General features: G+C 42.3%; 1 protein-coding gene across 1 annotated transcript in view; it reads left to right on the top strand.

Annotated features, from left to right (window-relative positions):
- The window catches only part of ric8a (RIC8 guanine nucleotide exchange factor A), a 35,152-nt gene extending 22,667 nt beyond the window's left edge, over window positions 1-12,485 (top strand). The window contains exons 7-14 of the mRNA XM_034141199.1: window positions 2,515-2,702; window positions 3,869-3,963; window positions 4,049-4,199; window positions 5,874-5,969; window positions 6,174-6,318; window positions 7,562-7,706; window positions 9,786-9,905; window positions 11,455-12,485. Of these exons, the coding sequence (XP_033997090.1) occupies window positions 2,515-2,702; window positions 3,869-3,963; window positions 4,049-4,199; window positions 5,874-5,969; window positions 6,174-6,318; window positions 7,562-7,706; window positions 9,786-9,905; window positions 11,455-11,596 (1,082 nt within the window). The 3' untranslated portion in view covers window positions 11,597-12,485. The remainder of the gene's footprint in view (window positions 1-2,514; window positions 2,703-3,868; window positions 3,964-4,048; window positions 4,200-5,873; window positions 5,970-6,173; window positions 6,319-7,561; window positions 7,707-9,785; window positions 9,906-11,454) is intronic.
- The last annotated feature ends 1,146 nt before the right edge of the window (window positions 12,486-13,631 follow it).

Consider the following 13,631-nt stretch of genomic DNA (forward strand, 5'->3'; position numbering starts at 1 on the left):
TTATAATTCTGCAAATATTACGATAAATTCACAGCTATTTCGCGGCCCGGCAGTAACACCTCTGCGGACCGGGGGTTGGGAACCCCTGCTCTAGACGACGTGAGTCAGACTCATGCTTGACTGTTGGGTTAACTTTTATAGTTGTGTGTTGAGGCTGAGCTATATATTCACTGACTTTCTGATGTGAACTTATCTGAGAAGTCAAGGACTCTATCTCTTCCACACAACTTCTGTGGGGGAAATAAAATAAATAAATAATTATCCTTACTACAAAATTATATTATCACAAATAATATCAAACACTTGTAGCTAAGATAATAATTAGTAACTTGACTTACTGATAATGCCACGTTTAGGGATTAGAACGAAGGATGAATGGGGATTCTGCAGCGAGTGCTCCCATTACATGCTTATTGCATTAGTGTCCATGGCTGCGTTTCACTTCGGTTAAATGGATTCCTTGCGTCCCTCACTTGCGTCGTTTCCCTGCGACTAGTCCCTCCCACCAGGGAAGCATCGAGAGACGCAAGGAAACCACGAGAAGCAGGGAAATTGATTGGATCCTGAACTTCCTGACGGGCAGACCCCAGGCAGTGCGGGTGGGAAACATCACATCCTCCGCCCTGATCCTCAACACCGGAGCCCCTCAAGGCTGCGTGCTCAGCCTTCTCCTCTACTCCCTGTTCACACACGACTGCGTGGCCACACACAGCTCCAACACCATCGTGAAGTTTGCTGATGACACGACCGTCATCGGCCAGATCACCGACGGCGACGAGACGGCGTACAGAGAGGAGGTCGAAAACCTGACATCTTGGTGCCAGGATAACAACATCCATCTCAACGTCAGCAAAACCAAGGAGCTGATTGTGGATTACAGGAAGCAGCAGAGAGAGGGACACGCCCCCATCGCCATCAATGGGACTACGCTGGAGAGAGTCAGCAGCTTCAGGTTCCTCGGTGTCCACATCACTGAGGACCTGACATGGACTCTTCACACCACCACCATCACCAAAAGAGCTAGACAGCGGCTCTTCTTCCTCCGCAGGCTGAGGAGGTTCAACATGGACTCCAGGATACTCTGCAACTTCTACAGGTGCACCATAGAGAGGATCCTGACCTTCTACAGGTGCACCATAGAGAGCATCCTGACCTTCTACAGGTGCACCATAGAGAGCATCCTGACCTTCTACAGGTGCACCATAGAGAGCATCCTGACCTTCTACAGGTGCACCATAGAGAGCATCCTGACCTTCTACAGGTGCACCATAGAGAGGATCCTGACCTTCTACAGGTGCACCATAGAGAGCATCCTGACCTTCTACAGGTGCACCATAGAGAGCATCCTGACCTTCTACAGGTGCACCATAGAGAGCATCCTGACCTTCTACAGGTGCACCATAGAGAGTATCCTGACCTTCTACAGGTGCACCATAGAGAGCATCCTGACCTTCTACAGGTGCACCATAGAGAGCATCCTGACCTTCTACAGGTGCACCATAGGAGAGGATCCTGACTGGCTGCATCACGGCCTGGTACGGCAGCTGCACCGCCCTCAACCATAAGACTCTACAGAGGATGGTGAAAACTGCACAGAACATCACCAGGACGGAGCTGCCATCCATGGAGGACCTTTACTCCCAGCGGCTCTCAGGATTATCAAAGACCCCCATCACCCCAGCCACAAACTGTTCTGTCTGCTGCCGTCTGGCAGGCGGTACCGCAGTATCAGGACTAAAACCACCAGACTCAGGGACAGTTTCATCCCACAGGCCATAAGACTGTTAAACACCTGAACTTTTGAAACAACATCCATAACATTAATCTGGCTGCAATTTAGAAATTATGTATCCAATATATCATAGTCCAATCACTTGTATATAGACTCTTATTGCACTATTTCACTATTTCACAATTTTTCTTTTTGTATTTACTTGCACAGTTTTTTCTGTTTTTCTGTTTTATTGTGTTGCACTGTTGGAGGAGCCTGTGACCTAAGATTTTAATCGTCATAACTACACTGTAGCTATGTACGTATGACCAATAAAAGCCTTGAGCCTTGAACCTTGATTACACCAAACATTAGCCGCTTTAGCTTAGCGGTGACATGAAGTCATGTGACTGGGATGTTTGTTAAAAGCTAACGTTAGCTTTTAAAAATCATGGTGGTGTTAGTATGTGGAGATCTTGCTCAACAAAACCTGTAAGTATATTAATTGTGTGTTTGCCAAAGATATTTCTTTCTGGTGTTTTACAAAATCCAATTCTCATTGCTTTTTGTCGAGGAGTCTTTTCAATGCTATCTTCTGGGTTGGCCTACAAAAATATGTCTTAACTGCATCACTCTATCCCTAAGATGTTCTAAGTGCCAAAAACTCACGATAAGTTTTTAACAACACATGTAAAAAATAGGCAAACATAATCAGACAGGTAAATGGTTGTGTAAACAGAAGGTACAAATGTACTAGGTGAGAGAGCACAAGTACATAACTTTCCCCTCTGTGTATGTTCTAGGCAACCAGTTGGAAGCCACGCTGGGTCTGTGTTGGCCGGACACATTGGAGACGGCCAGGGCGGGCTTTGAGGGCGTCCCCCTCGAAGAGCTGCCCCCCCTGAGCCGGCAGCCGACAGAACGGGCCATGGAAATACTGAAAATACTCTTCAATATCACATTTGACACCAACAGACGCAAGGTTGACGAGGTACTAAAAAAAAACGACACGTATTTAAAATGTGTTTGGATGTTCGAACTGATTGACTATGTTCCGTGGTAGACTTTGTACATTAATTCATAAGGATACGTCTTTTTTTCCCGACTTACCTGAAGTAGCAATCATATCAAATGATCTCCTGGTGTTGGTACGTCCAAGCTACTGTATCTTCTGTCTGCATGAACACAGGATGACATCACACATGTGGTGTGGCTGGTGTGTGTTGCACCTAAGAGTCTACAGCCTTCTCCCAGCTGTACAGTACTTGGGCTAATAGGGCTTGAGCTAAATGCTTAAAGGGCCCATGTCATGCTTTTCCAGTTATTACCCGTCCCCTTGTGTGTTATGAAGGTTTTTCTGCATGTAAACGGTCTGCAGAGTCAAAAACCCTCAAAGTACACCCTGTAGCGAGTAAAACTCTAACACAGAAAAGACCTGTCTATGCTGCCCCAGAACGCCTCGTTGGAGATTCGTCACTGATACGTCATTGTCCAATGTTTCTTCCGGGTACGGCTTAACGTCATGCGGTACCCGGAACCAAATGGACCAATCCGTGGAGCCGTTACGTTACGTCCGCGGAGCCGTTACGTTAAGCCCCCGCTGATTGGTCCAAATTGACCAATCCACGGACTTCCTCACACACACACACTCAGTGCAGTCAGCTCAAAGACATTAGAATTCATCCTCTGGAGATGAAAACACCTGAAATCCATTGACCATTAGTTTAATGTATAACATAATGTCATATTAAATTAACTGATGTGTTTTTATGCAAAAATCTTACTTTGCAAAGTACCAAAAAAGTGTCAAATAAATATAGTGAAGTACAATTTTTCCCTATTTTCGTCATAGTTGAGTTGAAGTATAAAGTGGCAGTAAAAAACACCTCAATTTACAGTAACAGTTATTGATCCTTGTACTTAAGTTAAGTACTTGAGTAAATGTACTTAGTTACATTACACCCCTGCCACTGACTAAACAAAAAGTCAGGGTAATACAAAAATGTCAATTTCAGAAAACAACAGAACATTTGTCAGTCAGATTTCTTAGCTTTTTACACACAAGCAAATGCAAATATACAATGAAGACACATTTACAGTGATGGAGGTTGTTTTAGGAACACGTGACCAATGTGTGTGTCTTGCCTGTGTGTGAAGGGGGACGCAGCAGAGTACAGACATGTGGGGGCCATCCTGAGACACTGTCTGCTGAGCCAGGCCGAGGGAGAGGAGCGCAATGAGGAGTTCCACAGGTACAAGAACACACGCTTCACCTGCACAGCTGATTCTCTGTTCATTCATTCATAAAGCAATGTATCTCTCTCCCTGTTCTCTCAGCCATACTGTTAACCTGCTAGGAAACCTCCCTCTGCCCTGTCTGGATGTTCTGCTGGTGCCTAAAGTGCAGCAGGGCTCTATTGAGTACATGGGGGTCAACATGGATGCTGTCAACATGCTGCTGGAGTTCATGGAGAGTAGACTTGACCAGGTGAGACTGCACTCTATGGGTATGTAGGTTTAATACCTCTAAATCACATTGATGTTGCCTGATTGGTAATCATTCTTATTTATTGGGAAGTAAATAAACACACCCAGGCACACTGCTGTAAGGATGATGTTTGTCACTATAGCTGGAGTATGTCTGGAGGATTAACTGATGAACGGTGTCTATGTGATCAAGTAGCAAAATAATAGGGTGGCATCTGGTTGCTACACATTTCCAGTGTGGACTGCATTAATATAGCGCTTTTCCAGTCTTTAAAATACCTCAAAGCGCTTTACATTTCCAAGTCAGCATTCATCCATTCACCCACATTCATACAAGGTGCCACCTGCTCAGGGAGACAACATTCACACATGCTCACACACTGTTGGTAAACAATTAAAATACCTAGTGGATCATGTTCCTGACAGAAAGCAGTGGAGAAGAACTAGTTGCATTTACATTGTACTTCAAAAATCATTCTGGTTAGCTACGATGTAGGTCTCAGAAGTTGATGACAAAGCTGCTGATTGGCTGATTGTTCGGAAAGTTGAGAAGCCAGTTGTGTTTTGGCTTCAAGTAGCACTCCACCAATCTTACAAATAAAGGTCAGTTACTTATCATGAGGAGTATCTATAACTCTGTGAAAATATTAATATAATGGTATATGGTATATTGACTTAATTTGTATCGTTTTTTTTCCAGTTTTGCAATCTCTCAATCTCGCAATCACCCATTCACCCACACCTGTCTGCCATACAGAGGCAAACAGAGGTGGGAGAAGTGCCAGAGTGTAGGAATACTCTGTTACAAGTAAACGTCCTGCAATTCAACATGTTACTCAAAAAGAAGTAAAAAAGTATCAGCATAAAAATATACTTGAAGTACCAAAAGTAAAAGTATTCATTGCGCAGATTGGTCCATTTCAGAATAATATTGATTGATCATGAAAGTCTTCTCAAAGCTGGTAAAGGTGCAGCTAGTTTGAATGACTTTGTATACTGCAGGGTAGCTTGTGAATTTACTCCAGGTGGAACTAAAGTCTGATTTAACACTTGATTATATTTCACATCATTCATCCAGATCTGTGAAGTAACTAAAGGTATTAAATACATGTAGTGGAGTAAAAGTACACCATTGACCTCTAGTAGCCCCACCCCTTTTCCCACTTCCAGTTTGAACCCAAATGCAAAGTAATAGCACATCCACTCTCACGGTAAGTACCTACACAAAATAAGGCAATGTGGAGATTCAAAGTTGAATGCCAGGTGCCATCTGCTTAAGAAGACTAACATTCACACACACTCACACACCGTGGCCATCGGGAGAAATTTGGGGTTAAGTATCTTGCCACATCGACCTTTTGATTTGAGGAAGACCATCTCCCTCCTGAGCTTATCTTTAGTTGTGAGCAGACACTTCTCATGTCCATTAACCACAGCCTCACACATCCAGAAGTCTCTAAATGTTCCATTAACCTCCTCATTTGATTTTTGCATTTGATTTGCACTGTCCCCTGTGCTGTGACATTGTATTCATATTGTACTCACATGGTGTGTATTTTCATTCTAGAATTGATTTCATCTCTGTTTTACATGAAACAGTGTTGATGAAACTTATACTTGCTGTTACAGTATAGCTGAGTTTTTTCATGTATAATGAAGTAACATTGACTCCCAGGGGCTTAAGCTGAAGGAGACCCTCCTCCCATCCCTGAACCTGCTGACTGAGAGTGCCCGAATCCACCGAGAGACCAGGAAGTTCCTCAGGTCAAAGGTCAGTGAGGAAGACAGAATGAACATTGAAACGATTAATGATGAGTTTTGTTTGTGTTCAGGTGGCTCAGGTGTGTGTGTGTGTGTGTGTGTGTGTGTGTGTGTGTGTGTGTGTGTGTGTGTGTGTGTGTGTGTGCACGCGTGCGCGTGTATGTGTATGTGTATGTGTATGTATGTGTGTGTGTGTGTGTGTGTGTGTGTTTAGGTGTTACCCCCACTGCGTGACGTGAAGACCAAGCCCGAGGTGGGCAATGCTCTGAGGAACAAGCTGGTGCGCATTATGACGCACATTGACACCGACGTCAAGGACTGTGGAGCTGAATTCCTGTTTGTTCTCTGCAAAGAAAATGGTGAGACAAATATCTGTTTTGCTAATAATTCATACACATTTTTTTTATGACGTTGGCTCAGTGTGTCATCAAACATCTTGATTTATCACTTGTAAAGGTTAAAAATAATTTAAAAGGTTACGGCTACAATCAAATGCTCGTTGTATTGGTTTTGTTGACATTGCAGTAATGTATTGGCAGAGGTGGAAGAACTACTCAGTTCTTAAAAGTAGAAATACTACAGTGTAAAAATACTCTATTACAAGTAAGTGCTGCATACAAAATCTTACTTGAGTAAAAGTACAAAAGTATTGGCATCAAAATGTACTTTAGGTACTAACATTAAAAGTAGTTATTGTGTGTAATGTCCCATTTAGAATAATACATATTGGATAACTGGATTACTATTATTAATAATAATAATAATAATACATTTGATTTTAGGCGCCTTTCATGACACCCAAGGACACCGTACGATTTGTTAAAAAAGAAAACGCTAATAGGCAACAGGACATGATAAAAACACAAACAGGAAATCATGGAGGAGACAGTCAAGTGGACACAAATGAAACATATAATGGGGAGCACTACAGTGAGTAGGCAGGTTTGAATTTTTGAGGGAGTTCCAGAGTCTGGGAGCAGTGCAGCTAAAAGCCCGAGCACCCATGGTGACGAGGCGTGGGGTGGGGACGGTTAGCAGACCAGCAGAGGAGGAGCGGAGGGAGCGAGAGGGGGTGAAGGAGGTCAGCCAGATAAGAGGGGGGCAGGGGGGTGGCAGGTTATGTAGGGCTTTGTAAGTGAGCAGTAGGTTTTTGAAGTTGATACAGGATTGAACAGGGAGCCAGTGGAGTTGGATGAGGATAGGGGTGATGTGTTCTGAGGCCTTGGTGCCGGTGATGATCCGGGCTGCATGCATTAATGTGTTCATCACAGTTGCTAAAGTTAGAGCTAATTGAATCACTTTGTATACTGCTGCTCAATATCATAACCTATCATTTTGTAGCATAGTTTATGTATTAGTTTATGTTTATTTTGTATTAACGTATAATATGAATATGTAACTAAGTAACTAATCTTGTTTAATAATTGTTGAAGGGTAAAAAGTACAATATTGGCTCCTTAACTGTGGTGGAGTAGAATTATAAAGTAGCATTAAATGGATATACTTAAGTAAAGTACAATTACCCCAAAATCGTACTTAAGTACAGTTAAAACAGTAGTATTTGTATACTACTGTTTTACCTGTGTTCTTTGCTCTATCCAGTTTCAAGGTTCATTAAGTACACAGGATACGGGAATGCTGCCGGTCTGCTGGCTGCCAGAGGACTGCTGAGGGGGGCCAGAGACTCTGGGATCTACTCTGAGGATGAAGAGTCTGAGACAGAAGAGTATAAAGAGGCCAAGGCCCAGTAAGAACCACCATCACACTGTACTCAATCTCCCTCACAATGCAGGAAAGAGTCCCCTGAAAACGTAGCAGACCCCACCTCACATTAAGGTTTACCAGGTCTTTTTGTCAGCTACCCTTATTACCGAAAACACCAACGCTAAGCCAAAGGTGGCTAATTTTGAGCATGCTAACATTTAGTAGTCTCATTTAGCTACTTGTTAACACAGTTTTTAGGACATAAAAAAAGCTTCAGACATTCACCCGTCGGTTATTTACTGTCACATTTGATGTCTTAGAAGAACAAAACATGAAAATCTATTCAGCAAGTGTTGACCACAGACCTTATTTCAGGCTTCTAACCACAAACGCTGTAATAATCAGTCTATTTCTTTATCCTAATTGCCAGTAAATGTCCAAGTTAAACTGCAGTTTTCTTAAAACAGCTGAATAATCCAATTGAAAACAAAAATGAACTCAAATGTCACAAAAAAAGCAAAAATATTATCCAAGTGAAACAAAACCTTGCCCAAAGAAGAAAAAATATCCAAAAAGGAAGTGACTCACCGGCTGCAGAAAAGGGAAAACATATATACTTAAGCTGGGTCCTCTCCTTATATTGCCTACAAGAATGTTAAAGTCCCCCACACACGGCATCCTCTCTAGGTCCCATATGAGAGACTCTGAACTGTGTTTCTGTGAATAGGCACTATGAGCTGTCATCGCCTCCCTCTCATGTTGTATGGCACTAAAAGAAGATCCTCTTGTTCTGACAGGTGTATCCAGTCAGGTGAACATCTCATTGTAGACAGGAGTCTGATCCCTATCCAGGATCTTAGTTCTGGAGCCATTCATGCACGACTATATTTTGTACGCTTCAGTCGTCTGCATTAGCTCTGGGGTTGTATACACCAGAGAGCTGATGTCTGTGTCCCTGGAACCAGTTTTTCTCAGCCTAGAGTCAGAATGCAATGGGCCGCATCTTTACCGGTCAGCTGATTAGCAGTCCGACACTGTGTGGCATGCTAAAAGTACAAAGGGGTAAAAAAAAGCTCTCTCTCATCTCCAGTCAATCGATTCACAGTGGTTGTACACTGATGACCCAGCTGGGCTGACACCAGGGACAATAGAATAGTGAACACTAAATGAAAAGAAACAAAATGAAAATGTGATATTAGGATTATTGGCAAAAGCAGCTCTCCAGAACGTGTCACAATGCAGAGTAGAGCAGGGATGAACTAAATGCAGAACACATAATGGAGGCAGGTAAACAAAACCAAAAGCAAAACAGACTAAAGCTGTTCGCAAAAACAGAAAAAAAACACAGAGGTATCAGGCAAAATGATAAAAACCAAAGGTAATGAAACAGGAAAACAAAACGAGGAACAAACTGGGATGATTTGGGGAACAAGGGCGGCAAAACAAGGAGGGCAAAACAAGGAGGGCAAAACAAGGAGGGCAAAACAAGGAGGGCACACAAGGAGGGCACACAAGGAGGGCACACAAGGAGGGCACACAAGGACACATGACAAACCGAACCAGACCGGAGAACCGACAAACCAACAGAGAACACTAGGACAGATATACACACAGGACTTATTACATTGATAAGACACAGCTGGGGAGGACAGGTAAAGACACACAGGCAGCAAGGAGATCACACAGCTGGAAGGAATCAGGGCTTCAAATGACAAAGGTGGGAAAACACAGAGACAGGAAGTAAAACAAGACAAGACACAAGGAGAAACTACATTTCAAATAAAAAAATAAAACATGAAACACAAAAATGTATAGTTAGTATCTGCTCATATCATACAATGTTCATCAGAAAATGGAGTCTGGCCAATTGTCTTATGTCTAAATGTCCTGGTTTTACTTTATAAAAAGACCTAAAAGTTGAGTTTCAAAATTCAATCATGACCTGATGAAGATCATGTGATATGATTGAAACAGCTACTTAGTAGACCTTGAGGTGTTTTATTCATGAGCAGTCAATCAATGTGAACTAAAGTTTAAATAATTATGCACAGCTGCTTAACTTTAAAACAAAAAAAAGTGGTTTTCTGTTCCTTTGATATTTATCTATGCCTTTCTTTTCCAGTATTAACCCGGTGACAGGAGTGGTGGAGGAGAATCAGCCCGATCCCATGGAGGGGATGACAGAGGAGCAGAAAGAAATTGAAGCCATGAAGCTGGTCAGCATGTTTGACAGACTGTCCAGGTCAATAACAGCATGACACACACACACACACACACACACACACACACACACACACACACACACACACACACAGACAGACAGACAGACAGACAGACAGACAGACAGACAGACAGACAGACAGACAGACAGACAGACAGACAGACAGACGCACGCACGCACGCACGCACACACACACACACACACATTTGAAATTGGTTGAAATCATTGCAACAGCTACAGTATATGACAAATATATAATTGAACATTTAATGGGTTACTGTATGAAGGTTTCTGTTAAAACCTGGTTATGACAGGGGCTGATATTCATTTGGCTCATCTAAATATTGAATAATCCAACCAAAGAAAAACACTCGGAGGAAAGTTTGTAGCAAGGTTAAAACAATGTATTGCTCAATAACAAAAGCACAAACAAACGTAACTTGAGAGATGTCAACTTCACAGACCACAGGAAGTGTCTTGCTAGTGCGGCTGAATAAATTAATATCTCCAAAATAAATCTAAGGAAAGCAAGCTGAGAGCTTCCTGATTCACTTGAGCAAGCTGCCCGTCCTCCCTCTCTCCCCTTTATTTCCAACTAAACTTAAAGTTCCCTAGGCCACGCCCCCATTACACCTGTGGGGAACAGCACACCTGATGGAGACATGTTAGAGGGGCCCTATTATGCTCATTTCAGGTTCATAATTGTATGCTTCCATGCTTTAATGTTCAAAAGGCTCTTTATGTGTCTCATACTGCCTGTGCTGCAGCACCTCTTTTCACCCTGAAACCAGATCCCAGTCTGCTCTGATTTGATTGGTCAACCTTTGCAGACCATTTACATGCTGCATAAAAACCTATAAAGTATATCACACTATAGGAAAGAGAAAACCCCAAAAAGCATAATAGGGTTCCTTTAAAGTGGACCTATCATGCTATATTTGAATAATATAGTGTAGGACCATACCTATATAAGGCATATTTATACTTTTTTTTTTTCAAAATACCAAACAGATCATGCATTTTAGCCATGCCTCATTTTGCTCAATTTGACAATTTCTAGCTCTGGGCTGATTCTGTGAGCAACAGCACCATCTAGAGCACCATCTAGAGGCCTGGCATATATACTACAGCGTCTCCAGCGCTTTCATACGGCAATGGCCGTGGCTGTCTCCTCCTGATTGGTGGAGTTGGCCCAATAGTCCTGACGTCAGGACAGTGTTCAAATCTGGATCAGTTTTTATCAGATCCGTTGCAGCCCCTTTTTTAGAGATTTGGGTATGGAGGAAAATAGAGAGGGTTGTGTTTTCTGACACTTGGTGAGTTCCCTGGAACACCGGGGACACATATTCATGTATAAAAGACGTACAAAAGTGCATTTTGCATGATAGGTCCCCTTTAAGGAGGGGAGAGAGGGACAAACTACATCAAAACATATTATTTTACACTTGTGGCATTGTCACAGTGGCATTAACTGCACATGTTCTTCAGTAATTATTCCTGACACAGTTTTCAACACTCAATGCTGCAGTCTGTACTCACACTATCACATGTGAACCATTTCTCCCTGCAGGAACAACCTGATCCAGCCCATGCAGCTCGGTATGGACGGGACGATGAGAGAGATTGCTCCGGAGGATCTGCACAAAATGGCTCACAATCCTTTGTTCCAGCAAGAACAGTTGGATAATTCAGACAGTGAACCTGAAGCTTAGAAACATACAGTAGACACAGATTGAATTCCTGTAACAATCATGGAAGACTGTCTCTTTATTTTTTATTTTCACATCACACGATCCAACTTGTTCCTGTTTACGTATTCTATTGAGAGGGTAATCAGGAAGAAATGGGATTTGGAAGCTTCTTTTAATGTGTGCTATCACTTTCCAATTAGTACCATCAGTTTGTAGATTTGTTTGCTTCCTCCCAGTCATTGGTTTTAGTTTACGTTCATAAAACCAACCTGCTTGTGGGGCGCTAGGAGCACTAACAACCCAAAAGATTTTAAAGCATTAAAACAGATATTACACATCTCTACACCGTGGAATCACATCCGCACATTTGTAACATTTGACATGAGCTTGGCTTATTAATACATTTGTTTAAGGACGGTTTCATGAAGGTTTGTAACATGTGAACGTGTTCTTCAGTCACAGACAATCTCCAAGATGCTCATTCTTTTTATTGACAATGATGTAATGGTTTATAAACTCGAGGCAGCATGTGTCAACAATAAGTGGAAAATCTTGGAGATATCACTTTAAATAGTTTGCATTTAGAACCTGTTACCACAAATGATTTGAGGTTGAACAATATGGAATATGTGTAGTGTTGGAGCTATTCGTGATTTGATGGAGATGTTTATCATTTCTACCTTTCAGCCAAAGAGCTGTACTCCGGTGACGATGGTTCCACTGTATTTTTTAACTTTAGATGCCTGCTGTTTTTGCAAAAAAGGGGTTTTATTTTTAGATGTCAAACTGCAGACAAAAGGTTATAAGAGTGATAATGAAATTGTTTTATTTGAAGAAATCCTAAAATCTATCAACAACTTATATTAAATGTTTATTTCTTTATATTGTATAGCTGTCAACTCTGTTATAGACTGTAATATATATAATAAATATATCTAAATGTTGTCTCGTATATTTTTTTATGCATAATTTCAGTTGAAGTGATTCTGTTCCTGTTAAGAACTCATTGACTTTACACTTTACAAATATAATAATATACATTTTATTTGGGGGGGCGCCTTTCATAGCACCCAAGGACACCTTACAGGGCATAGGGAACAATTCAAACAGTGGATTTAGTGAAATATCAGCCGGGGTAAAACAAGACAAACAACAGGAAATGGACTACAGAAGGCCACAAAAGGACAGAAGAGAGGCTTCTCAATACTCTAATTTCCCCTCCTCGACTCCTCGACTCCTCGGTCCTCCGGTAGTGACCCGGAAATGGATTTCAGCGCGCCATGTTGAAGGACATCTCATTTCTCTAAATGCACATCGAGGACCGAGCATCGAGGAGGCTCTCTGGAGGAGCTATAACCGAGGATACACTGATGGGTCCTCTGCGGATGCATTTCCGGGAACGGTGGAGGCGTGACGCACGGCCGGACTTATCTCAGCCAATGACAGCTCTGCATGCATCCCCTAGATATTATTTTAGTAACTGCTTTCATCGCGACGCAATGTTTACAGTGAGAACAGCTGTGAGGTCTGTGCAGAAAGCAGAGCAGTGTGTATAATATATATCACTCAGTATAACAGGCCTACTCTCTTTATTTGTATGCTTTAGTTTAGTAGATATCTACAAACAAAGAGTCGATATTTTTCTAAGACCATTTAGTGCTTCACATAATAAAATACACAACGGCTGTATCCTGATATATATATATGCTTTAGGAGCTGTAGGTGTGTGTTGTACAGTGTGTAGGTGTGTGTGGTACAGTGTGTAGGTGTGTGTTGTACAGTGTGTCGGATGTGTAGTGGCAGGGAGTTCCAGAGTCTGGGAGCCGAGCAGCTGAAAGCTCGAGCACCCATGGTTTTGAGGCGAGAGCTTGGGACGGTGAGAAGTCCTACGGACGAAGAGCGGAGGGTGCGGGAGGGGGTGTACTCCTGAAGGAGGTCGGTGATGTAGATGGGGGCAAGGTTATGGAGAGCTTTATAAGTGAGTAGAAGATGTTTGTAGTCAATACGGTAGCGTACAGGAAGCCAGTGTGGCTGAGTGAGAATGGGGGTGATGTGG

This window comes from Trematomus bernacchii, unplaced genomic scaffold (assembly GCF_902827165.1).
Source record: "Trematomus bernacchii unplaced genomic scaffold, fTreBer1.1, whole genome shotgun sequence".
Taxonomy (NCBI): Eukaryota; Metazoa; Chordata; class Actinopteri; order Perciformes; family Nototheniidae; genus Trematomus; species Trematomus bernacchii.